The 24659-nt window shown below is 44.6% G+C and overlaps 2 protein-coding genes across 7 annotated transcripts in view; one reads left to right on the plus strand and one right to left on the minus strand.

Moving 5' to 3' along the window:
- Positions 1 to 11417, plus strand: part of dnah5 (dynein, axonemal, heavy chain 5) — an 83807-nt gene extending 72390 nt beyond the window's left edge. For all 5 annotated transcript variants that reach the window (XM_081696278.1, XM_081696275.1, XM_081696276.1 and 2 more), the window contains 11 exons: positions 594 to 715; positions 1123 to 1272; positions 1799 to 2044; positions 3253 to 3472; positions 4285 to 4490; positions 4875 to 5078; positions 7551 to 7766; positions 8508 to 8720; positions 9375 to 9527; positions 10528 to 10759; positions 11170 to 11417. In XM_081696278.1, the coding sequence (XP_081552404.1) occupies positions 594 to 715; positions 1123 to 1272; positions 1799 to 2044; positions 3253 to 3472; positions 4285 to 4490; positions 4875 to 5078; positions 7551 to 7766; positions 8508 to 8720; positions 9375 to 9527; positions 10528 to 10759; positions 11170 to 11321 (2114 nt within the window). In that variant the 3' untranslated portion in view covers positions 11322 to 11417. The remainder of the gene's footprint in view (positions 1 to 593; positions 716 to 1122; positions 1273 to 1798; positions 2045 to 3252; positions 3473 to 4284; positions 4491 to 4874; positions 5079 to 7550; positions 7767 to 8507; positions 8721 to 9374; positions 9528 to 10527; positions 10760 to 11169) is intronic.
- Positions 11418 to 11561: 144 nt separating this feature from the next.
- adcy2a (adenylate cyclase 2a) overlaps positions 11562 to 24659 on the minus strand; it is a 62609-nt gene continuing 49511 nt past the window's right edge. The window contains exons 6-24 of one of the 2 annotated variants that reach the window (XM_081696226.1): positions 24355 to 24482; positions 23769 to 23927; positions 23520 to 23652; positions 23064 to 23240; positions 22766 to 22809; positions 22566 to 22646; positions 22382 to 22451; positions 22128 to 22225; positions 21704 to 21788; positions 20394 to 20531; positions 19545 to 19664; positions 18968 to 19152; positions 18040 to 18124; positions 16161 to 16319; positions 15750 to 15896; positions 15436 to 15543; positions 14757 to 14871; positions 13807 to 13931; positions 11562 to 12957 (exon numbers count right to left, since the gene is read on the minus strand). In XM_081696226.1, the coding sequence (XP_081552352.1) occupies positions 12805 to 12957; positions 13807 to 13931; positions 14757 to 14871; positions 15436 to 15543; positions 15750 to 15896; positions 16161 to 16319; positions 18040 to 18124; positions 18968 to 19152; positions 19545 to 19664; positions 20394 to 20531; positions 21704 to 21788; positions 22128 to 22225; positions 22382 to 22451; positions 22566 to 22646; positions 22766 to 22809; positions 23064 to 23240; positions 23520 to 23652; positions 23769 to 23927; positions 24355 to 24482 (2310 nt within the window). In that variant the 3' untranslated portion in view covers positions 11562 to 12804. The remainder of the gene's footprint in view (positions 12958 to 13806; positions 13932 to 14756; positions 14872 to 15435; positions 15544 to 15749; positions 15897 to 16160; positions 16320 to 18039; positions 18125 to 18967; positions 19153 to 19544; positions 19665 to 20393; positions 20532 to 21703; positions 21789 to 22127; positions 22226 to 22381; positions 22452 to 22565; positions 22647 to 22765; positions 22810 to 23063; positions 23241 to 23519; positions 23653 to 23768; positions 23928 to 24354; positions 24483 to 24659) is intronic. The other variant, XM_035530838.2, reaches the window with a different exon arrangement.

Genomic DNA, 24659 nt, shown 5'->3' on the forward strand with positions numbered 1-24659 from the left:
TTAGGGGAAACGCTATGGGCAGTGGAGGAGGGACTGCTCCAGTCTGGCAGCTGTACTTTAGAATGGCTGTCAAAGCTCTACAGGACAGCCAGTGCAGCACTGCGGTTGGTCTGCGCTGTAACTGCCAAGATACTTTGGAGATTTTTGTTTGTTTTAAATTAATTATTTACAATTATTCTTTTGATTAGTGATACTTTCTGGACAGTAGAAAGCTACAAAAAGAGAAATGTACGGTGTATGCCTGCTAAATTTTGATAGTCTGCACCATAAGTATTACACGTTTGTGAGTGTAGTAAACATGAAACTTTAAGGGAAAAGTTAAGGTTTGGCGTATTTGAGACAATGGGGCTTTAGCAGACTAACTGAAGAATACAGGTGTAAGCTCCCTCAGAGCAAAATTATTAAACATTATACATTTTATATATATATATATATATATATATATATATATATATATATATATATATATATATATGACATATTTCATGTTTCCAGTGATTTGACACAAAATGTAAATTACATGCAAAACAATTTGGCCTTGCCATGTGGTTGCCGTAGCGATGAGGCAGCCTCAGAGCTGTGTGTCCGTACAGGAGGTGCTTCGCTGGACCTGAAAGCCTGCCCACCCAAAGTGGCAAAGTGGATTTTGGACATGACGTGGCTCAACCTGGTCGAGCTCAGCAAACTGTGGCAGTTCTCCAACATACTGGATCAGGTGTGTGTGCGTGTGTGTGTGTGTGTGTTCATGCAATGCACTCCCAGTGCGGGACACGTGTGCACAGTGCTGTCACGTTAATTGCCATGCTGTCATGTTACTGCTCTATGCAGTATAGTATGATACACACACTCACACACAGAGGAGACTGGATTTAACAGCCATTGTTAATTAAACAGATACAAAACAGTTTGGAAATAAGGCCAGAAAACATCCATCTGCACCTACACACACACGCACGCACACACACAAACACACACACACACACACATATAGTTTAGCTATTTTTACTATAAGCAGACACAGACAAGAACATTCTAAACTCCAACAGCACACCAACAAATGATTATATTCTGTCTGTGTGTGTTTGTGTTTGTGTGTGCATGCGTGTGTGTGTGTGAGAGCAGATTGCCCGCCATGAGAAGCAGTGGAAGAGCTGGTTTGATAAGGAGGCCCCAGAGGCAGAGGTGGTCCCAAACGCCTATGACCAGTCCCTGGACTGCTTCCGACGCCTGCTCCTTATCCGCTCCTGGTGCCCGGACAGAACCATCGCTCAGGTTTCACACGCTCACACACCCTCCTGCATCTGTGCAAGTAAAGAGGAATGATTGCGTTTGGCTTTTTCTTAATAACAGAAAGTGCTATAACTTGCTAACGATTTGAATAGACATACTCTATACCATCAAGAACATTTTAGAGCACTGTGTGTGTGTATACCGAGCTGGGTCAGACTTACAGAACTCGTCACCACCACAGTGGCTCGTCGTCCATGGTCTGCACACCAGCAATTTTCGCAACCAATCAGGATGCAGTGTGCATAAATCCAAATTTTAAATCCTTCAGTTCATTGCATATAAACAGTTTTTGAACGCATGGAAACGACTCAGTACATACACTATAAGGGCGAGTTTCCAGGTTCAGGTTCCTGAGAGCGAAGTGAAGCATCTAGTCCAATATCTGTAGAACTGTAATGCATATTTTTGTTTTAACACTTAGTCAAAAGATGCTTTGACACTGTCACTGTAATATCCTCGGGCACTGCAGATACCAGTTTAGATATTTTCTTGTCTGATTCATTTCAAGGCACGTAAGTACATAAAGGACTCTATGGGAGAGAGATACACAGAGGGCGTGATTTTGGACCTTGAGAGGATGTGGGAGGAGTCAGACCCACGCACACCCCTCATCTGCTTCCTGTCCATGGGCTCGGACCCCACTGACTCCATCATTGCCCTGGGCAAGAGGCAGAAGATTGAGACGCGCTACGTCTCCATGGGCCAAGGACAGGAGGTGCATGCCCGCAAACTCCTGCAACACTCCATGGCGAACGTAAGCACATCCGTGGAGATGAGAGGAACCTGCGTGGATACACGCACATGCCCACGCACACATGCACATGCATGTGCACACACACCCACACACATACCCACATATGCACATTCTTACCGTGTATAACCTTTACATCTTTCACAGTGGATTAATAACTACTGATATGTCTAAATTTAAATTTGGTATATGGAGCATTAAACCAGGCACAAGTGAAGGGGACCGAGGAGAATTTTGGAAATTTCTCCCACACTAGTCCTTTGGGTGAAGCTGTCCCCATGAGCACTCTGGAAGGTTATGGGCTGTGTGGAGTGCACAGTTTAATTGTGCATTCTGATGTTCTGCAGTAGTGCACTTCAGCCAGGACTCTTGTGTTTAGTACCGTTATTCACAAGGGTTAAGTAGAATTACACTGGCACTCACTAGCCCACGTCCCCACCCAATTATCAAAACTAATTAATAAATTTCACTTGCTTGTTCCAAATTATTTGTACATTTGTATCCCAACTGTAAACAACACTGTATTGTAGTTATTATTATTGTTATTGTTGTTATTATTATTATTTTTATTTTATTATAGTACAATTCTTTTTTTGCATTTCACAAACTAAAATAGGTGGACCTTGTACTACTTTGTACACAGAATTCAAATCCGTTTTTAGAATTTTTATAGCACAAATGTTTTTTAAATTACAGGGAAATAAAGTACATTAATTATAGATTAATTATTCATTACACTTAAAATATGTACAAAACAGCGTAATTAGCTTTGGAAGAGCAATAGCCCAATCTAAAAAAAATGCTTTTTAAATTCATGTAAGAGCTTTGGACTTTGTGCTGTTTATTTTAAATGGCTCAATTACCCACAATGCACCAGTGATTTGGCACTGAAGGCAAAATGCATTTTGCTTTATGAATGTCGTTTTGCTATTTTAATCAGGCAGATTCTGATTGCTTTAATGCTTTAAATGAATCCATGCAGCACATGTGCAGGGGAGAGCAGGTTACGTCAGCGGTACAGGCCGGACTGTAGATCTAACGACGGCGGCTGTGAGAGTAGAATTGTTCCGGTTGTGGGCAGGAACAGTTTTGCCTGGTTCGTAGTATTGCTGGGCTTTGACGGTTTGAATGGGGATATTGTCAGTGTTTATTCATTCATGTTGTGTTCCATTCTGTCTCTACCACGCATACACGCACGCACGCACGCACAGGGCGGCTGGGCTCTGCTCCAGAACTGTCATCTGGGGCTGGACTTCTTGGACGAGCTGATGGACACCGTGACGGAGACGGACAGCGTCCACGAGAGCTTCCGCCTGTGGATGACCACCGAGGTGCACCGGCACTTCCCCATCGCGCTGCTGCAGATGGCCATCAAGTTCACCAATGAACCGCCGCAGGGCTTGAAGGCGGGCCTCAAGAGGACCTATAGCGGTGAGGGAAACGCCCCCCAGACCCGCCCCCCTGCTGTCCGCACAGGTCTCGTTGGCAGGCTCCCTTGGAAACTAGGGCTATACCAGTACAACAGTACAGCACTGTCGCTCGCCCATTCTGTTTATCTGTGGTAAAAGGCTGCAGTCACTCAGAGAGGGAAGAGTGGATTCTTCCAGCTAGAATTATAGCCGGCAGTGTAATTTGGGCAAAGCTTTATCCATTTTAGGCAGACTGGGTTATAGGCTGAGATTACAGTTATTTATTCGGCAGGCTAGCTGGTGGCGTTCGGGGACGGTGAACATGGAGTGTGTTTAATGCACTGCTAAGACGATGCACTTAATGCACTTCAGCTCAAAGGGACTCTCAATGGCCAGATGGAGAGTTGGTATCCACTCAGCTTGGATGCCATCAAGCTTCTATCTAGTCAGACAAGTCAATGAACCGAAATGTCGTTTTTTCCCCCCTGGCTCTCAATCAAGCACAAAAAATGGTCTCCCACCAATCACAGTGACTCTCTCTCTCTCTCTCTCTCTCTCTCTCTCTCCTTCTGTCTCTTTCTCCCTCTGTCACTCTTTCCTTCTGTCTCTCCTTATTCTTTGTTCTCTCTCTCTCACTCTCTCTCTCCCTCCATCCCTTTCTCTTATAATTTCTCTCTCCCTCTTTCTGTTTTGGCCTCTTTCTCTCCCTCTCCTTCTCTCCCAGCTAAGTGCCTTTTTATCCCCCTCAGATTCAAACGCCTTTTCGGCGGCGCACCAAGACAAACATGCACATGCAGTGACAGGTAACGTTCCTTCTCACCTCCCCCCCGGCAGCTATCAGCCAGGACCTGCTAGACGTGAGCAACATGGCTCAGTGGCGGCCGATGCTCTACGCCGTGGCCTTCCTTCACTCCACCGTGCAGGAGAGGCGCAAGTACGGCCCCCTGGGCTGGAACATCCCCTACGAGTTCAACCAGGCCGACTTCAACGCCGCCGTACAGTTCGTGCAGAACCACCTGGATGACATGGACATCAAACGAGTGAGCAGGGCTCCTGGGCAACACACTGGACTGGGAGCTGTAATGATTAAGCGTGGCGGCCGTACGCCAAGCAGAATTAGCCGTGTCATGTTGTGCTAATATACCACGTTGCATTGAAGGACCCACACTGACCCAGACGATGCTCAGTCCTGACATCTTTTGGCAATGCTTTTGGTAGGGATTGGAATACTGAGACAATATGAAATGGACAGAAGTATGTTTGTAATGTTACAGAAAAACTAAAGTTAAAGAAAAACTTTATACTGAATTGCTGGAAAGCAATATTGGGTGACACAACTGACACTATATGGCGTCCTTCCTCCTCGGTTCAGTCTCCTCCGCACAACTCCCAAACGTGCCAATTTCGACGTGTCTCGTGTCTAGGGCGTGTCCTGGAGCACCGTGCGCTACATGATCGGCGAGATCCAGTACGGCGGCCGCGTGACGGACGACTACGACAAGCGCCTGCTCAACACCTTCGCCAAGGTGTGGTTCGGCGAGGGCATGTTCGCGTCTGAATTCCACTTCTACAAGGGCTACGGCATCCCCCGCTGCGGCAACGTGGAGCAGTACCTGCAGCACATACAGGTGGGTGCCGCTGAACTTTGCCCCTTGCGGTTGGCCCGGGGTGCCTACTGACTTCGAGGAGGTTGAAGCAGCACACCCGAAAATGTTTGGAGGGTCGAGTCATGTTGTTGAGGAGGAGGGTTTATGCTAAATAGGGGTGTGCTCATGCTAAATGGTAATAGCTAGCATTTATTCATAAAGTAATAGAAGTTAATATCTGAGCTCTGTTTGCTGTTACAGCCCATTTGATCAAACACAACTGGGCCTTTGCAATGAAAACCCATATCTCGGCCATTTCCCCTTTTTTTGTAGTTATTGTAGTTTTTGATTTTGCACACCTTTTTCATTACAATTACTATGCGAAATATGCTTTATTTAGACCTTATTTCATTTATCTGGTCATTTAAAAGTAAAACTTGCAATAATAATTATATGATTCTTTTTATTTTGAAGAATGTGGAAAAACAGTAAATGGACATGTATGCTTTTTCATTGCAAGGGCTCAGTTATATTGCTGCATATTCCGATAAATAAACGGAAATGCTTAGATTTCCATTTCCATTTATGGTACTTAGCAGACGTTCTTATCTAGAGCAACTTACAAAAGTGCTTTGTCATTTACTCATATAATCTATCCTAGCCAATAGCGTAGGTTGGAGTCCAATATACCAATGAACTAGAATACTGTAGAAATACAGGGATCAATGCTGATACCTAGTAGTACAAAATACATATGGTTTATGTTAAACAATGATACGTATAATAGACAATAAGCGCTAGAGTTTGTTAGACATAAGTACTAGTGTAGTTATTCAATATAGGAGCAGGATCAGTGGTCATTTAATATTCCATGAATAGAAGGGTCTGCATTTGAAGACTGCAAGGGACACTGCTGTTTGGACAGCAAGCGGAGGTACGGATCGTGCTTTGACTATTGACCTCATGTACGGAGGGGCTGGTCCATTTTTGGCTTTGTAGGCAAGCACCAAGGTTTTGATTCTGATGCATGCAACTGCTCGAAGCCAATGAAGGGAGCGCAGCAGCAGAGTAGCATGTGTGAACTTCGGAAGACTGAAGACCAGTCGTGCTGCTGCATTCTGGACAAGTTGTAGAGGTTTGATGGCTCTTAGAGAAAGACCAGCAAGTAGCGAGTTGCAGTAGTCTAGCTTTGAGTTCAAAAGAGACTGCACAAGCACCTGGGTAGCTTCCTGCGAGAGAAAGGGTCGAATCCTTCGTATGTTACAAAGGAGAAATCTGCAAGACTGGGTTAGATTAGATTAGTTGAGAACGACAACTGTTATGCCCAGGCTACGGGCAGCTTCAGACAGTGATACCAGGGAGTTCTCGAAGGATACTGTGTGGTCATGGTAAAGGTTTGGAGTACCTGGGATGAACAGAATGTCGGTTTTACTGGGGTTGAGATGCTTCAGACTAAATGTAACTAAATTCAGACATTTAAATTGAAAGGTGGCAGTCCGGCAGGTTAAAGCCTCAGTGCGAAATCCCATCCTTACCACAAGGTTCTTTAAAGCGCCGGTATGTTGTCACGCACGATATAGTGCAGCTCAAGGAGTGTATGTGGTGCACTGGATGCAGTTGATTCACTGAGCCCAGGAGCATGGCGGGGGCTGGGATTAGGGGGAGGAGCTGTCCAGGGGGCCGCTTTGAAATTCACTTTGATCTCATTGTGATGGATGTCTTCAGCAGCGGCACAGAGCAGGCTGCCTCTTGTTGATGCAGCAACGAGCGTTCTCCCAGACATGGCCTGTTTCTGCGTGGCTGGCCCATCATTTAATCTGTCACACACGCTGGGCTTATCACCACGAGTGAGAAAGCTGTGTAACAAACACAGACATTCACACACACACACACACACACACACACACAAACACCGACACGCATGCATGCACATTTACACCCCATACCTAGACATGAGCGGGAACAAGCACATGCACACACATGCAAGCACATGCACGCACATGCATACACACATATGCATCACACACTGTGAAGTATTGTTTATTCGGTCCCAATGACCATTTGTGCCTAGATAAAAATTAGAGGATTTCAGGTGAACGAAACAAGAAAGAAGAGCCAAATTCTAGTGTGATTCCACTTAACTGTCTGTTGGATGCGATTAAGAGATGAGAGAAAATGTAAAACGTGGTGTGAGTTGCATCTTTCCACAGCTCACACCCTTTGAGGCACGTTTGCCATGTATCCCTGGAAGAATCAGAAAGTTCCAGAGATCCATTTATGCATTTAAAATTTAATCTCCATGAAGTTGTTTTAATTTTAAAAATGACCATACTCAAAAAATCAATGTTGATCCATAAACCCAAACTGAGACGATTCCTTAGGCTGCCCATATCTATTTAGCTCATTCATACCCTTCGGACCATACGCCATTAATACAGAAACGTTCCTTATTAGGATCCATAAAGTTAATGCCGCTGGATTGGATTTGCGGGTAATCCTCCCGTCACCCCGCAGGCGCTGCCGGCCTACGACACTCCGGAAGTGTTCGGCCTCCACCCGAATGCGGATATCACCTACCAGAGCAAGCTGGCCAAGGACGTCCTGGACACCATCCTCGGGATCCAGCCCAAGGACAGCTCAGGGGGCGCCGGGGAGACGCGGGAAGCCCTGGTGGCTCGTCTCGCTGACGACATGCTGGAGAAGTTGCCCCCCGACTACGTGCCGTTTGAGGTAAGGGGGGGGGACCAAGTCACAACCCTGTTCGGTGCGTTGATGACCCCTGACCCCTCAGACCACTAGTCCCTTGCTGCTCAGGGTAGAGCATCTAGCTGCTGTCCATTTCTCCATTTTTTTTGTGCAGCTGCATGGAGTGTGTGGATAAAAATTTTTTGTACCTAACCACACACGCCTAGGAAACCAGCAGGAGGTCACTTGCAACGCTCGTCTTGTTTTTCCTCACCAATTAGCATGATTGTGGAGGAGAGCGGTCGCCAGGGCCACCGACCGCCTCCCGCCCCTCGTTACCGTGGTTGTGCCGATGGTGAATCACAGAATACCATTTTTTGCACAGTACAAGACAAGGTTCTGCAAACGCATGAAGCCTTCTTACACTATAATGCCAAAATTCCATCCGGAAATCAAATTCAGGCAGTTCGCCACTTTCAAACGTATTATCTCCATCCACTCAGTTAGCACTTTTATATCCGAATATGAACTGATTCATTCTGATGGTGTATTTATTTTGGTATGTGTGTAGCCCTCGAAACACAAGGCTAGAAGCTGCACTCAGCAAAACATGAGCTTTCACTACTTCCTGATTCGTGAAAACGTGTTGTTAATTATGTTGATTTCAGGAACGTCAGGTCGTTTTCTCACGTCCCGTTTATGCCTGAACTGCCGACGAGAACAAAAAGTACTAACGGTTTACTTGCAAACGGGCGTGTGTGTGCGTGCGTGCGTGTGTGTGTGTAGGTGAGAGAGAGGCTACTGAAAGCGGGAGTCCTGCAGCCAATGAGCATCTTCCTGAAGCAGGAGCTGGAGCGCATGCAGCGGGTGCTGGCCCTGGTGAGGAGCACCCTCACCGACCTGAAGCTGGCCATCGACGGCACCATCGTCATGAGCGAGAACCTGCGGGACGCGCTCCACTGCATGTACGACGCGCGCATCCCTGCCCGCTGGAAAAAGGTCAGAGGTCAACGTGCAGCACCTCCCTGTTCCTCCCTCCCCCGATCCAACCTTTTCCTTACGATCCAGTGAGGGGGTTTTTTTTTTCCGGTTGCGGATGCTAACGTGCTGATTTTTGAGTGCGGCTAACTTTGTGCTGACTTTAACCTCAAGTCCACCATTCTCCACATGACGTGAATCTGCAGACGGTACCAGCCAAAGCTTTCGGTACTGGAGTACACACAGAATGCCAAGCCAGAGAAAGTCTGAAGCTCTTTCTTAAATGTGCCCTTAACCATGACCAACTTCATCGGTGAGATCGAATTTGTTAATGAAGATGGAGAATGTGCTTTTTTGGGCCATTTTCTAAAGTGCACTAAGCTGTTCTCTTGACCTCTCCTTAAACATGCATTAGCAGTGTTCAGGCACTGTTTTAAATGAGGCGCTGGCAGTTCAAATCTAGTGCTGTTTACCCCAAAAACTGTCTCCTGAATGACAAATGTGTGTGTGGGTGTGTATATGTGTGTTTGTTTCAACTGGGTCTTTGTACTTGCCTTTGTGACTGTCTCTTTTCAGTGTCTATTTTGGCACTCCTTATTGCTGTTCCGCTTCAGTGACGTGCGTGCGTGCGTGTGTGTGTGTGTGTGTGTGTGTGTGTGTGTGTGCGTGTGGTAGGCCTCGTGGGCCTCCAGTACTCTGGGCTTCTGGTTCACTGAGCTCTTGGAGCGGAACCGGCAGTTTCAGGCATGGATCTTCGAGGGACGACCTAACTGCTTCTGGATGACGGGCTTCTTCAACCCACAAGGTTTCCTGACAGCCATGAGACAGGTGCCCCTCCCATCTCCACCCCAACACACACACACAGCTATCATCATCATACTCCAATATTGTTCTCATAATTGCTTGGTAGATCTGCACTGATATATTGTATGGATGATCACCTCCTCTTAATACAATTTGCAGCATTTGTATTGTACATCATATTAGAATATTCTTATTGAACGCTAAACCACACTTGGCAGCGATTTCGAACCCCGACGACAAAGCACGGTCAGTTTGTGTTTGAAGGGCTAGGTTTGCATTTTAGCCTCAGAAAGCATCCCGCTCAAAAAGAGGCCCCTGCAGGACGCGCACGGGCACTCATTTCCTAGCGCTAAACAGGTTAAAGGAACAAGACGTGTTTCATTAAATTTGGGCTCCGGGCCTTAATGCTGGGTCCTTGTCCGAATTTGGGGAAGGGAGCAGGAGTGTGAAGAACACACGGGGCTGCCCGTCAACCACATTTGCCCCACCCCCTTCAAGCTCCACCCCCCAGTGTTGCCAAATGCAAGGACTCTTGTGGTAGCAAGGCTGATTGTAACCAGGGAATCTATGCTTTAATGCTTCATGATGAAACCTCAGACCTCTACTTTATGGGCTTCCCCAAACAACAAAATCAATAAACTGTAATTAATAAAATATTAATATGTAGCCAGTTATATGTGGGTTAACAAGAATGTGTCAGTAATTATACTTAAATGCTTGATGTTATCAAGAAGGTGACCCCAGTGGCATTAAGCAAAAATTGTTCTGCTTATTAGGGCTTGTCTAATTTATTAGACACTAATCGGTTTCCCAAATTTCAATCCACAATCAGTTATTTTGATTTCGTTGTCATTCCTTAAAGGTTTTTCTACCCCCAAATTTTCCACCATTATCCAGTATGTCATTTATTAACAAGCATCTTACACATCTATCTAGCTTTTGCCAACCAACTCCCCTCATGACCTGTAACGGCGAGGTAGCGACACAGTGTTGGACTCACAGCGCTCGTTTCTCGGCCGTGCAGGAGATAACCCGAGCCACAAAGGGCTGGGCTCTGGACCGCATGGTCCTGTGTAGCGAGGTGACGAGGTGGATGAAGGACGATGTCGCCCACCCGCCCCAGGAGGGCGTGTACGTGTACGGCCTGTACCTGGAGGGCGCCGGCTGGGACCGGCGAAACTGTCGCCTCGTAGACTCCAAGCCCAAGGTCTTGTTCGAGCCGATGCCCGTACTCAGGCTGTACGCCGAGAACAACGGTGAGCTAACACGTGAAAGAACTACAATGGATGTAATATTCGTGCTTAGCAGAATAATAAACAGAATCAATAAGAGGCGTGCAAATATGCTAATATAGCGTGTTTTGGGGTGGAGTTAAGAGATGGGCGGGGCTTAGACAGCGACGCCTGACATTGCCGCCGTTGTTTTTCTCTTCAGCAGTATTACTTTTTCAGACTTTTTTAAGCAATTTTTATTAAATTGTTTGTTAGCATAAATGAAACATCGGATTATGAAGGGTTTGCATGTTGCTTTTAGCATGTTTAGTCCAAACAGAGCCTCAGAAAACGAAACCCGTTCCGTTTCTGCATGTTTCAGTGCGCGTTCAAAGCACGAGCCGAGCAGATAATGCGCGCGATAAGACCCCCACCGTCCCTCTTGTGTCTTTCAGGCGCGAAGGACTCGCGCGTGTACTCCTGCCCTATTTATAAGAAACCCGTGCGGACGGATCTGAACTGGATCGCGGCCGTGGACCTGAGGACGAATCACCCCCCCGAGTACTGGGTACTGCGCGGTGTCGCTCTCTTGTGCGATGCGAAATGAGAGGCTTTTTGTTAACTCTTGCTGCAAAATGATTTTGTACAGATCGCAAGCTTTCATAATTAGCTAAATAAAAACTCAAATAAATGCTTAAAAACAGGCGTGCGTCGTGGTATGTTTCTTTTGGCTGGTTTACTGCCAGGAAAGAATGCTTTATGCTTTAAAAAAAAAAAAAAAAAAAAAGCTCATGTAAAATCACAACTCAAAACTGTTCTGGTTAATAGTTAACAGGCGGAGAATAATGTGATTGGACAATAAGCAAAGGACAGACATTTTCAAATCCTTTCTTTCTCAACAGCAATATCGCTCAAGTACAATAAAACCAATGTTTTACAAATTTCTTTTCATCAAAAAATGTACTCAAATAAAATGGTCAGTTTGACCAAATTATCATTCTCGCTATGAACATGCATACGTTTAGAATTGGGCAATAGATAAATGTTTGTGAAACCTCTTGTGACAGTTAAATACCAAAGTTTTTGACCGAAATTATTTAAACGTTGGGTGATGTAAAGGCAGTCTGGGATTGCCCACGTCGTTCCCAACATTCTGTGACTGGTTAGAGCAATCATTTGCACATTGCAGCCTTCTGCATTGTCAGTATTGCACAGGCCAATAACTGATTAATTACACACAGCAAACATTTGATAGTCATCTGAACATCAAGTGACATGTACAGTAATCTGCTGTCTCTCCAGAAGCTTGTATATAGTCTCAATTAAAATAAACCTTGTAGAAAATTAGATGCCTGATGTACATTCTACTGCCAAAACAATCCTAATATCCAAGTTTTCTCTTTCTCCCTAAGGAATTATATCAATATACAGTGTATGATAAAGCTGTACTGTAATGCGGTCAGGCCGCAAACGTGTACATGCAGTCAAGGGGAGTTGAGTACTCAGATCAGCTAATAAGCTGCTAATAAGTAGCAGCATTTTAGGCCATAATGTTCTGTACTGAGCTGGACCTGCAAATCCAGGACAAACGCAGAATGGTTCACTGTCACAGTGGAGTGAGCTGAGGTGGGGGAAGGGATGTTAGTCGAAATGGTCACCCCCACTGGTGCAAGGGCACAGTTAGTAGTAATTCAGTCATTTTTATAAACGGGGGTCAACTCCGTTGCCCGCCAGTGAGTTACACAAAAAAAACAGGAAGACACAAGTACATATAAAGTTTAATGGTTATGTTTGTTTTTTGGGGGGTTTTGTTACAAAAAAGAAAGAAGAAAAGTGTGTGTGTGTGTGTGGGGGGGGGGTTAACAATGGCATCAAAACATCAAAACACTTTTTTGTTGTATTTAGTTTTCTTACAAAATAATTGCTACCATACTTATACCTTGTGCACAAGCCCTGCATATAAGACACTGCAGAAATGGTACCACTTTAAATACATCCAAGATTTCGTGCATCTAAGGGAGTAGGGGTATTTACAAATGGTCTCTGGTATTCCTAGTTCTTAATCGCCGGCCACCGTGATGCCATGTGGCTCACGGCATCACGTTTCCTTGCGAAGGAGCCCTGGTCATCTCCGTGTGGACGAAGTAGGTCTGGAGCTCCCCTTTGCCCTTGACATTGATAATCCCCCTGCAGGAGCACGTGTAGCCCAGCGTCTGCAAGACACGGCTCGTCTCCTCCGTGACCTTTGCAAGTGACGGAAAAAATGTAAACAGGTTTTCAGATGCATGAATGAATGAGAGTGTTAACCAATATTACAGACCATAATATTAACATATGAAAGTTCTTTTGAAATTTAAGCTTGGGGCAATCTTTAACAGCTCTAACGTTTGTAAATAATTTCTTTAAAGACCCGAGGAACATTGCAGAATTGCAGATTTTTATGTATATCAGGATGAAAATGAAACTTGTCTTGGACACAAATGCAAGCTCCTGTTTTTAATATATTTGGAATTAACTCATCATTCTACAAGATAAAATCTTCTTGTCAGTGAGATGCCCTGATTCTGTAGACCATGTGATCTATAACACAGATTCTATTTGGGCCTAAATGTTATCGCTCCAAGACTATAATTACAGCCTATTGATCCACATGTACCAACATTACAACTGGAATTTCAGTAGGTCAGCAGAGCAGCACCAATGCCTTAGAGGAGGCATCATTTGACTAATGCTCTGTAGATAGCGTTTGATCGACTTGAAGCAGATGAGAAATCGGGAAGACAGTGGCCGCCGTTTTCTGACTGTTGAGAGTAAAGCTTATGTAAACTTTATCCAATACAAGAACCACCCATTTTACATCAGAATGAGAGAAATTCTATCAAAAATAAATTGGGTTTACTGTACTTTGGAATGGTACTCACAGAAGACAGTTTTAGTACATTCTGTATAGTATATTAGAAAAAAAACAACACTGATTTGAGTACCCTGGGGCTTTAACAAAATGCAAGTTAATTTATCCTTTCATTTATAGCCAATTTAACACACAGATTATTCAAAGGACTTTAGATATATAGGAGAGAGAGGGTGAGGACCTGGATTTTCCCGAGCACGCCGGTGCTGTCCATTCTACTGGCCACGTTCACTGTGTTCCCCCAGATGTCGTACTGAGGCTTCTGGGCTCCAATCACTCCAGCAATCACAGGCCCATGGTTAATACCTGTAAAGAACCATGAGTTATACCTGCACAGGTAAAGGGTGTGAGTAATATCTGCACAGGCACAGAGCTGTGTGTAATATCTACACAGGCACAGAGCTGTGATTAATACGCGCACGAGTCTTGTCTGGTGCGACATAAATGTAATATAATATTTCAACGCATGGGAGTAATGCATGGGAGTGCATACCAAAAGATAATGATGTATAGGGCCTTTAATAACCTTGAATCAAGGCATATGATCAGGTCTGTTTGGTGAAGCAAACATGTAGGCTACATTAGTTAAACGCTCAGTTAAAATGCAGCATGGTTTGCTCCAGTTATATTGGCCTTAATTAAGATGCATTACGCCCCTCATACAGTGAGAAACTAATTATTTTGCTGAATACACTAATTCACTGAAACCAGGGCAGCGTCGGTATGTGTTTGCTGTGGGCTTAAAATGAGGCTATTGGCTCAGACAGCAGTGAGACCCGTGCCTAGCAGAAAGGTACAGCCTGGCCAGGGACGGGGAGAAGCACAGCCAGATGTGGCTGTTCGGACCCACAGCCAGGAGAATGCCAATGCCAGTCAGAATGCCACATCTACTTGCCAGTAAACAGCCATGGAGAGATGAGCACACAGGATTGATACCAGAGCGAGGTTGAAATTTGATTTGTGTTCTGAGAAATGGCAGAACTCATATATGTTCGCTTCACATCAGCCGCTGTTAGTAACTGGCGCGGTCAGTGCGTGTTATTTTTACGGTGCTGTGGACTGTGTGCATGGCTATGTACCCACGTTTCTGGTAATGTATTACTTCTGTGGACTGCATATGTGGCTACGTACCGACTCGGAGCTTAAAGTCGTTGAAAGAATGCTTATTGATGACATCCAGTTTCCCCACCAGGGCAAATGCAAACTCCACCATGGTCCCAATGTGCATGTACTGTCTGTCATGCTCCTGAAATTAAAATGCAAAGAAATCACCCTGCAAACAGCAGAACACACATGTCTCTAAACAGCAGAATACACCACATCCAGCTAAAATGCAGAATACACAAGATTCCTCTAAATACCAGAACACACTAAATCCATATAAACACCAGATCTCTTTATACAACAGAATACACCTGGTCTCTCAAATATCAAAATACACCCTCCAAAAGGCATTAAACCAAGTCCCCAGTCTTTCAGCCAGTTGTGTATCATTTATAGGAAAGGATCTAGGATCAGGAGTCAAGCAAACATTTTAGAATAATTCTCTCTCTCTCTCTCTCTCTCTCTCTCTCGACATCTTCCCTGACATATTAGGATCAGCTCTGAGACACATTAGTAGTTTCTTATTTGCCACTATCTATTTATGCAGCATGGAGCATACCAAAAATTTGTCTGTCAATAACTTACAACAGAGAGGATTTAGGAGGCTCCGATGTACATAATTCTGATGGGTTAAGTATGATCTTAACTGTCCCTTATCTCATAGCTGACATTTCACATAATTCCGATAATCCGCTTTTGGGCGTACCTGGGTGTGTTCTGGCCCAGCTGTGGAGTTTAGCCCAGTGGCTGCCATGTATGTGCTTCCGATGGTTTTAATCTTCTCCACGCCACTGAACTTTGGCTTGGACAGTAACTGCAGCCAGGGGTCCGCCAGCATCCGACGCGATCATAAACACATCACGCGACAATTCAGAACCGCAGCCGCATCGCCGTGATGAGATCACGACGATCTAATATAGCAGTAATGTATTCCCGTCAGGCGGAAGTAAACGCAGGATAAGCATGCAAATTGTGTTGTTTAAATGTCAGGTGGGAAGGAGGAAAGGAATGCCTGGCCACCTCGTCGAAGTCGGCGATGATTTCATTCAGCAGTCTAAGACACTCCAGTCCCTCCTTGTTTACGTCGGACTCCGTGTAGAACTCCTTGAAGTCCGGGATAGAGGCAAACATCACACAGACCAGCTCGTACGACTGGTGATACAGATCCTGTCAGACACGGGAGAGTGGAGTGAGTCTCTGCAAACTGAGCGGAAACTGAGTGGCATTGACAGGCAATCACAAAAAGGATGAAACTCAAATTCTTCCCTGGGGAAATGGAGATTTCTCCAGAACTGCACACTGAGCCATGTTCAAGCCGTAAACCCTGTCGAACCAAACTGTACCCTTGCGGACGGTTCTCCTGTGGTGGTGGCACTTGTCCGAATTTATTGAGGATCAGGAGCTGCAGTGAAACTGCTCCTCAATATCTACCTCATTCTTCCAGTTCCTGGCGAGGAAGTGCTCGGCTACGTGGGCGGGAAGGACGTTCTCCAGCAGGACGCGGTTCAGGTTCTCCATGGTCTCAATCTCCTCGCACTCCTTCTTGAACTTGTTCTTCCAGAGGAAGTCCAACCTACAGTAATATTCAGTCTGTTACAGGAGGACACAGAGGCAAATAGAGTGGAGGTCACTGTGCTCCGTTGTCACTGACAACACAACAGCAAATTCCAGAGAGAAAGGAACTGCTCAGGTGGTCTCCTGGCAGATCACAAGGTCTCTGATTCTCACCATAGCACGCAAGCAGTAGAACAGCCGAGCGATTATTACTCCAGTTCATTATGGGGGAAAAAAAGTGTGCAATTTGCATTGCATGTACAACAGACCCTTAACTTTGGCCAGCTTATGTCATAAAAGTTGGGGAAAATCTATTTCATGGGGTAGTTTGATTTCCTACAAATGAGTTTACAAGCAAATTTGCACTAATGAGACGAATGCTAAAAACAGGTGGCTGTAAGTAAAATCGACTCTCGGTCTGACGTAGCCGCTCTCTGTCTGCCATGGTCCATGTGCAGCCAATAAAGTCCAAATCGCAGGAGAATAAATCAAATCAACTCCGAAATGTCATGGGCGCGTGGTGTCAGTAGAGACACCCTGAGGAGAAAGGAACGGAAGAGCGATCGCCAGGGCAACCAGGCGTTATCGCCTTGCCGCGCCTGTCTCCTCGTGTGCTTGGAGCCTACGAGTGCTACGCTGATGTCTGTCATCTATCCTGGGGCTGTAACTGCCAACCCCTTTCCTTGTTGTTTGCATAAAACAGAGAACAGTGTGGGTTTTTTTGGGGGGGGTGGTGGTTGCTGGGTATTAAAAGATCAGATTAGTTGCAATTATGTTGCATTACATTATACGTTAGGTTTACTTTTGATACACAAAAAGAGTTTCCTAATTGAACTGTACTTGAGATTTCTTATGCTTACAACTTAGATAAAGCATACCGTGCTGTTTTAGCTCTGTACTCTAGGGCACTAGATGTGAAGTCAAATGACAATATAGTGTAGACTGTCACACCCATATCTGCTGGAATAGACTGTACAGCCCTTTTCTATACAGTCCTCTTGAACCAGCAACCTTCTCGTCAGAAGACCATTATAAGTACCTTAACCACTGAGCCACGTCAACTACGTTTCATATGCATGTGTAGCCTGTTGCTGACAAACAAATCAACTGTTTGTTACACTCTTAAAAAGAAAAAGGACACTGGTGATTTTAAAAGCAATGTTTCTGGAACACAAAAAAGACCACAACAAAAAAAGCTGGGCAGATTAAGAACGCTAGCCAGGCATAAATATGTCAAAGACATCCATGAACACATTCACAATTCATATTTCAATAAAATTCTCTATGTGATTAATAAGGTCTGAAACAAAAACCAGCTGCACTGGCAGCAGTGATTGGCTGAAGGTGGGTCACGTATGGGGAAGACGCCCGTAGGGGGAAGGACGCAATCATACCCAGCGTTCCGGAATGGTTCTTAGCCCTATTTTCACGTGACCCCAAAAACTCCCTGCTATACATCATTATGAAGATGTGCGGTTAAGGGGAAATGAGTCTCCCAGTAGCATGTGAATGTGGAACAATGTAATAAGCCCCCCCTGTTCAAAGCAGAGACCGCTCCCTGCGTAGCCCTGATGGATGGTGGTGCATCTTCCTGCAACACCAACAGCCCTGCTTCTGTGGTTATGCACGAGGGTCTCATTCTGTGTTCTGGCCCCCGGGTCGGTTTTACACAGGGGGACAGCGTGGCTGGATCGGCCCCCTCCGTGATCGGAGTCTCCCCTGGCCGAGACCTTTGTGGATACGGGTTCAGACTCACCTGCCTGGCCAGAACAAGCAGGGTGACGAAGAAGATGAAGAGAGACACTGAACCCATTGTCTTCAAGTCCTTCAGAACTCCCGGCCTTGATGTAGAAGAGAAGCAGAGAAAGGAGGGAGAAAGAGGAAGAGAGGGAGGGATACGTGTGTGAGAAGTACTGATATCCTGTTATGAATCACGCCATTTTGGGCTCTAGAGAAATCAGTGGCCCATATACTTTCCAGCTGTCCATTAATAAAGAATGCCACTGTTGTTTAATGGAAATGTATTACAGCTTGATGCCATCACAGATATACAAAAAGAGCAAAAATTTCAGCTACTTTTGGACTGTTGAGTGTATCTGGAGCACAGCTGTGCTCTTAAAAGACAAGAAACCAAATTTGGCTTTAGGTCACCTTAAGTAAAATAGGCCTCTTTTCAGTGGTGTTGACAGTAAAAACTCATTATGAGGGCTGGATGGCATACATTCCTCACTGAAAGTAAAGGATGGTCAGGACTGGCAAGCACCCAGTAAAATCACAGGCCAGCTGGGCAGAGCCTTGCTGAACTAATGAGCATAACCAACCCTCATTCTAAGCTCTAGACTCTCAGTAGTGCTGTGTTCTACATTCTGCCTGATCTGATAAAGGAAAAAACCTTATCCTCGCTGGAAACACTTTCATACCATACACCTCCACTGTATTCCAACAAATTCACAGTAATTGCACAGATTTGCTACAAATAAGCCTACAAGAATTACTGCAGTACCAAACGTAACGGTTTACTTTTTTGAATCGGTACAAATTTCTGTAATTTTGCTCGAGTGTCATTCTTTCATCCGGAGAGGACTCCAGAATGGCATGCTACTACTTCCTGCGCACTTCAGCGATTAGCATATGAGTGTGTCAATTAGCATAAGGCCCAGCGTGGCACGCTATCGTGGACTCGCCTGTCCAAGGCCTGGGTTTTGTAGAGGAACTTGCTGTACTCATCCAGCAGTGGGGCGTGGGTCTGGAGGATGATGACATTGTAGGCCACCACAGCCGCCAGCATGGTGAGCATCTTCAGCTCGTAGTTGATCCTCAGAAACACCGAGCAGGAAATGAGGCCCAGGATGCAGCTGTAGATGAAATACTGACACGACAGCAGCACGAGGGTCACGGCACCGGGCAACATTCTCACCTCCGACATGTAGATCACACTGGCAACAATGACGGTGATGATGATGAAGATGATGATGATGATGATGATGATGATGATGATGACAGCAGTTTATTATTCCGATTATGCTAACCTTTCTCAGCTTTTAGGAAAAATCCAGAATGCATTTGAAATGATATTTTCCTGGCCAGGAAAGGGAATCAAATTTTATACAGTAGCACCCTACATCCCTGAGATAAATCTTCAGAAAAATAAATTCAGTGGTAAAGCTGTCCAGGGAGTGATGAGTCTCCAGAGGGCCTGATGAATGAGATCTGGGGAGATGAATGCAACAACTATGAAGTTATTCTGTTCAGCATACTCACAGGGAGATAGAAGTTGTTCTTCTCCAGGAAAGCAGATGGATGTCCATCAGGCTGAAAGAGTGTTTCATTGGATGCATTATAAAGGGGGACCGGAGGTGTCAGGTCGTCCTCCAGAAAGAACTGGAGAGAAAAAGGAGAAGAAACAATGCGTCTATATCAAGGGGACATTTCGCATGCAGTTCTGAACAAGGCATGGCAATTGCAAGCATTGTTTCAAATAAATGTCAAAGCAGTCAACCCTCCTTTTTTAGTGTGCGCCACGTCAAACCGTGCCAGGGGGCACTATGTCTTTTTTGCCTCTTTTGAACAAACTATCTTCATATATAATTCACTTTATCTAAGGAATAACCTTTAAGGATTGCAACTGCGGCTGGGAAGCAACATCTGCTAAGTCTGTCTATCACTTAATTTGTTTCAGCTAAAGAAATAAACAGGAGACACGTCAACCAATTCAAACCACCAATCCAAAACCGCAGCACGTGGCTTTCCCTGGCCTTAAGTACATCCCTGCACATCTTGCTGGATTTTAATGTTAATCTAGCGGCACAGCACGGATTTGCCCGGAAGGGGCATGCCGCTTTAAGAGAGGCCACAGGAAACTCATTTCCAAGGCATGTTTACAAACAATGGCGCGCACGCCCACGGGGATGGTTACAGCCAATGGCAAGTTCCAGATGGACCGACCAATGGCCAAGCCAGGTGGATCAAAAAAACGGACTTCTACGTTTTCCTCTCACTTTAACATGGAGGAGAAGGGCAGGGTTGGCATTTTCACACACTCCTCCGGTGATCTTAGGAGGTACTAAGCCAGCGTGTCCCTCCCCTCAGTCACTAACACGTGGGACACACCATGTTGAAGACAGCCATGACTAGGATGAGGGTGGTGGTTGCCATGGTGAGGGTGAGGCGGGGCCAAGGCTCGTTGGAGATGATGCTGGAGGAGCGCAGGACCCAGCGCCATGGCGCCGAGGCGGTCTTACTGCAGTGCTGAAAAAGAGAGACGGGCAGATTGGAGGCAGGTGTTATATTTTCATTGTCATAAATCTAACTCATTTAGCATATCAACAAACGCCGTGCTTCATAATTAACGCAAGAGGCACAAAGACCTCGGAGAACAAGGAAAAACAAAGAAACAATATGAACACGGAGAAACAAGGAACATGAGGCACACTGGCAGGAAGTCTCTGCAATTATTATCTGTTTGCTGGTTGCTCCTCAAAATATTGCAATTTTTGTCATGCATAACAATAATAAATCATTTCGAAAATAATGTGTTTATGAGACGAGGAGTTTTAGTAATTCACCTGCATCCACAGTTTACATATTATTATTTATATTATTTTCATATATTTTTGTAGATATTCAAGCTGGATGACACTCCATTGCTAATTTTTGGCCTGTTGATTACTTAAAGGACTGCTCTTGGAGACTAATAAGTGGCAGCCATTTAAAAGCCCTAGTACATTTAAAAGTTAAACATATTTTTAATAATTTCCTAATGAATCTTACTACATTGTTTGATGAGAATTACTCAAACAAGTCTTGTATTTAATTTGCACATTTTAGAAGCATTGATTGACACACGTGGAAGCCATACCAGGTACAAATGTCAATGTTTTTGTTTACTAAGTTTCAGTGTCTTGTAACCAGACTGATAGCAAATTTGTGTGTATTGTGCAAGTCACTGGACTAGTTTGAAAAGTTAATGTTTTAATCAATAAGATACAGAAACAAAGCAGTAAGATTTAAGAAATTACTTATATTAGCAAAATATTTTAAGCTTCACTGATTTGCATAAAAACAGGACAGTTGTTTGTAAATACGTTCATCCATTTGAAGACGTTTTAGAATTAATAACATTTTTTTACAAGAATCACCACTTTAGCGCTCTACTTGAGCAAATAAAGCAAATAAAGATCCATCCCAGGCTGGGATTAAGCCAAACTCTGAGTCTATGACTTCACTGAGGGAAAGACACTGGACAAAAGTAATGTGCATCATCCCCTTCAGGCTGATTGGCCTTACCCTTCGCACCTGAGCAGTGGGAGGCACTACTACCTACTGAACAAATTTCATGTCTCTAGTCTCTAGAAGAAGAATAAAAACAATAATTTCAAGGGACCCTCTGTTGATCGTAACCTATAAAGTGTACCACTCACCAAGAAATGGCCGACGAAGCATATGAGGAGGATGATGGAGAGTACGAGGAAGGCCAGTCCGTACGAGATGCCCAGGACAGCAGTCCTACAACACGCAGCGCAGAGAGAGTGCTCAGTAAGCATGAGCAATTTGTTCGGACTTGAACTCCAGTTAGTAGTTGTGGATGCCTGAGAAGCTTACAAGAAGGTAGCATTATTGAAGACTGTTCATGTAACGGAAAACACTAATTACCGAGGTAAAAGCATTAAACCCTGAACTTGGGAGATAATGGCACTGCATGCCACATTATATGATATAGTATTGACGTGTGCCATTCAGGAGTAATAAGCCCAAAATGACTTGCTGCCTTTCATGCTTTCAGCCTCTCATTTTTGTAAGATTTTTTTTCCCCATGCACTGTTCTGAGTATGAGAGTAAACTCACTTTGGCAGGACTAGAATTTGCACCACGAAAATGCAGACAAAGATTAAACAGGCACAGGTAATGTAGTACTTGAAAGCAGGTAAGGTTGTTGCTCGGTACTAGGAAAAGAGAACACAGTATACAGTATATAATATTATATATTTCAAACTCTGATATTCAAGTATTACCATAGCATGTCATTTGTATAAACATTTTTACACGAGGTGACTTTTTGACAAAAAAATAACAAACCTGTTATTTTAAACCTGGCTTACCTCCTTCTCTAATGCTTTATTGTGGAAAAACAGGGATATTCTCTGAATGTCCTCAGATTTGAGCCACTGTCTGAAAGACAGAGCAAAGGAAGCGTTATCGCGTCTGAGGAGATGGCATTCGGGGGATGACAGTCCACACGTTCAACACGGAATCGTCAGAACTGCCATGGGGACACGGCCGTACTTTTGAGAATTGATGCCATCAAACGTTCGGATCATCCTTTCATTTAGCTCTTCCTCAAAACGCTTCTTCTGAGATTTTGTTCTGTGAATCAAATGCAAAGTAGGTAGGAGATTACTTTTTTTTCATGCATTAAGCATGGTGACATTTAATGGAGCCTAAACGAGAATAACTGAAAAGTGTTTGAAAGGAACACGATGTACCTTTCTGAGCGTCTCTGAAAGTGATACTGACCCAACGGCACGTCCTGTGAAAATGGATTTCAGAGGCAGGCAACCCTTCAATATGTAATTGCAACTAAACCGAACCGTGAGTAAATAAATATGACTTAAGACATCCATTTACCCACAGTTTACCTATCAGCGCTTACCAACTAAAATAAATAATTGATTCAGATCTGATCAGCACCCAGAGGCTTAGCTGGTTAATTGGTTAATTGGTTAAGTGGTTTAGTGTCGCGCATCCTGAAAGGTGACAGACTGCCACAGGCACGGGACTCACTGCGGTGTTGATCTTCCCGTTCTCGTTAGTCATGCTGTCCCGGTGGTGCAGGTTGGCGAATGGCTTGGCGGCCCCCCAGGACTCCAGGTACCGCGTCATCCTGACAGACGCTCTCATCTTGGCCCCGTCCAGGGCGTGGCGTGGGCGGTAGTGGTGCTGGGGACTCCTCCTCTCCACCTGTCCATGCAGAGTAACGACAGGCCAGGGAATTAAAAACAAAACAAAAAAAGGTGACATATGCCAAATCCACTAATGTGAACTGATTGTTTATTGTTTACTGATGTTCATTTCAGAAAAGAACAAAGTGTATGATTGTCAATAAAGACTTCACTTCTGCTTTGGTCCCACTTGGCAACTAGAGTCAAATGCTCATGAATTAGCTTAGGTGCACTGCAGGTTAGATTTCCCTGACTTTTTCTAAAAGGGAAAGAAAAGTGGTTTAAACATCTTCCTTACCTTTGGGTTGATCACTAGGTAGGTAAGGACCCCGTGCTCTTTCAAATAGGGGTCACGTTCCTGACCGTAGCCGTCCTCTACTTTATAAGCCCCATTCAGGTGCTCCAGAGTCACAGAAGTAATGTGAACACGTCTGTTCATGAACAGGACAAAGAAAAAACTTTGAATCAAATATTATTAATGGGTGGAGTTAAGCTTTCCCGACTGTACATAAAGGGGAAAAAAGAATGCAAGAAAAAGCAGTCATACCCCGGCACACCTCCAGCCTCCATGTGATTTGCTAGTGTCACATCATGTGACCAGACATCATATTGCCATTTCTGGAGGCCAATGACACCACAGAGAACGTTTCCAGAGTGGACCCCGACGCGCATGTTAATGTCCACGCAAGTGGCGTCCCGCACTTTCCTACAGGACAAAAACAAAAAAACAAAAACACAGTCATTATAAAAGCATCTGATGCAAGAATATATACATGCAATGTATTTCAGTGCTTATGAAATCATATGCAAAACTGGCCTCTGTATGCATTTGTGACCTTTTGAAGTTAATTTCGGTTTTTGGATTTTTTCTTTTTTTTTCAGAACCAAATGTGTGTAGCAAAGCAATTAAAGCTGATCTTTGTGCCTGGACTTTACACTTGTTATTTCTCATGAGGTGCACTCACACACATTAACACTGACACACTCACACTTACACTAAAACACTAACACTAACACACTAACCTGACACTACCACCCTGATACTAAGACACTACCTCTGACACTATCCCACTAACACACACACACACACCCAGACAAGACACACTCACACTAACACTGCAGAATGGACTTACTTGATGGCTTCGCACATCTCCAGACCCATTTTTACGCAGTTTTTTGCATGGTTTGGCAATGACTCGGGGAGCCCGGACACGCAGTAATAACAGTCGCCGAGAATTTTAATTCTCATACATTCGTTTTCCTAATGAAACAGGACACCTGGCATCAGATCTCAACATGGTCTTTCAGCAGGAACGGTTCAGGTACCACATGGCATGCATGACTCATTCTGCAAAAGGTTTCTGGAGTGGACATTTGTGTAAGCTCTCTGGGTCTGACACTGAGTGATACGGTATGGCTCATTCTACGGTGATAAGAT

The sequence above is a fragment of the Electrophorus electricus genome, chromosome 14, assembly GCF_041902795.1.
Source record: "Electrophorus electricus isolate QZ-2024a chromosome 14, ASM4190279v1, whole genome shotgun sequence".
In the NCBI taxonomy this organism is placed as follows: domain Eukaryota; kingdom Metazoa; phylum Chordata; class Actinopteri; order Gymnotiformes; family Gymnotidae; genus Electrophorus; species Electrophorus electricus.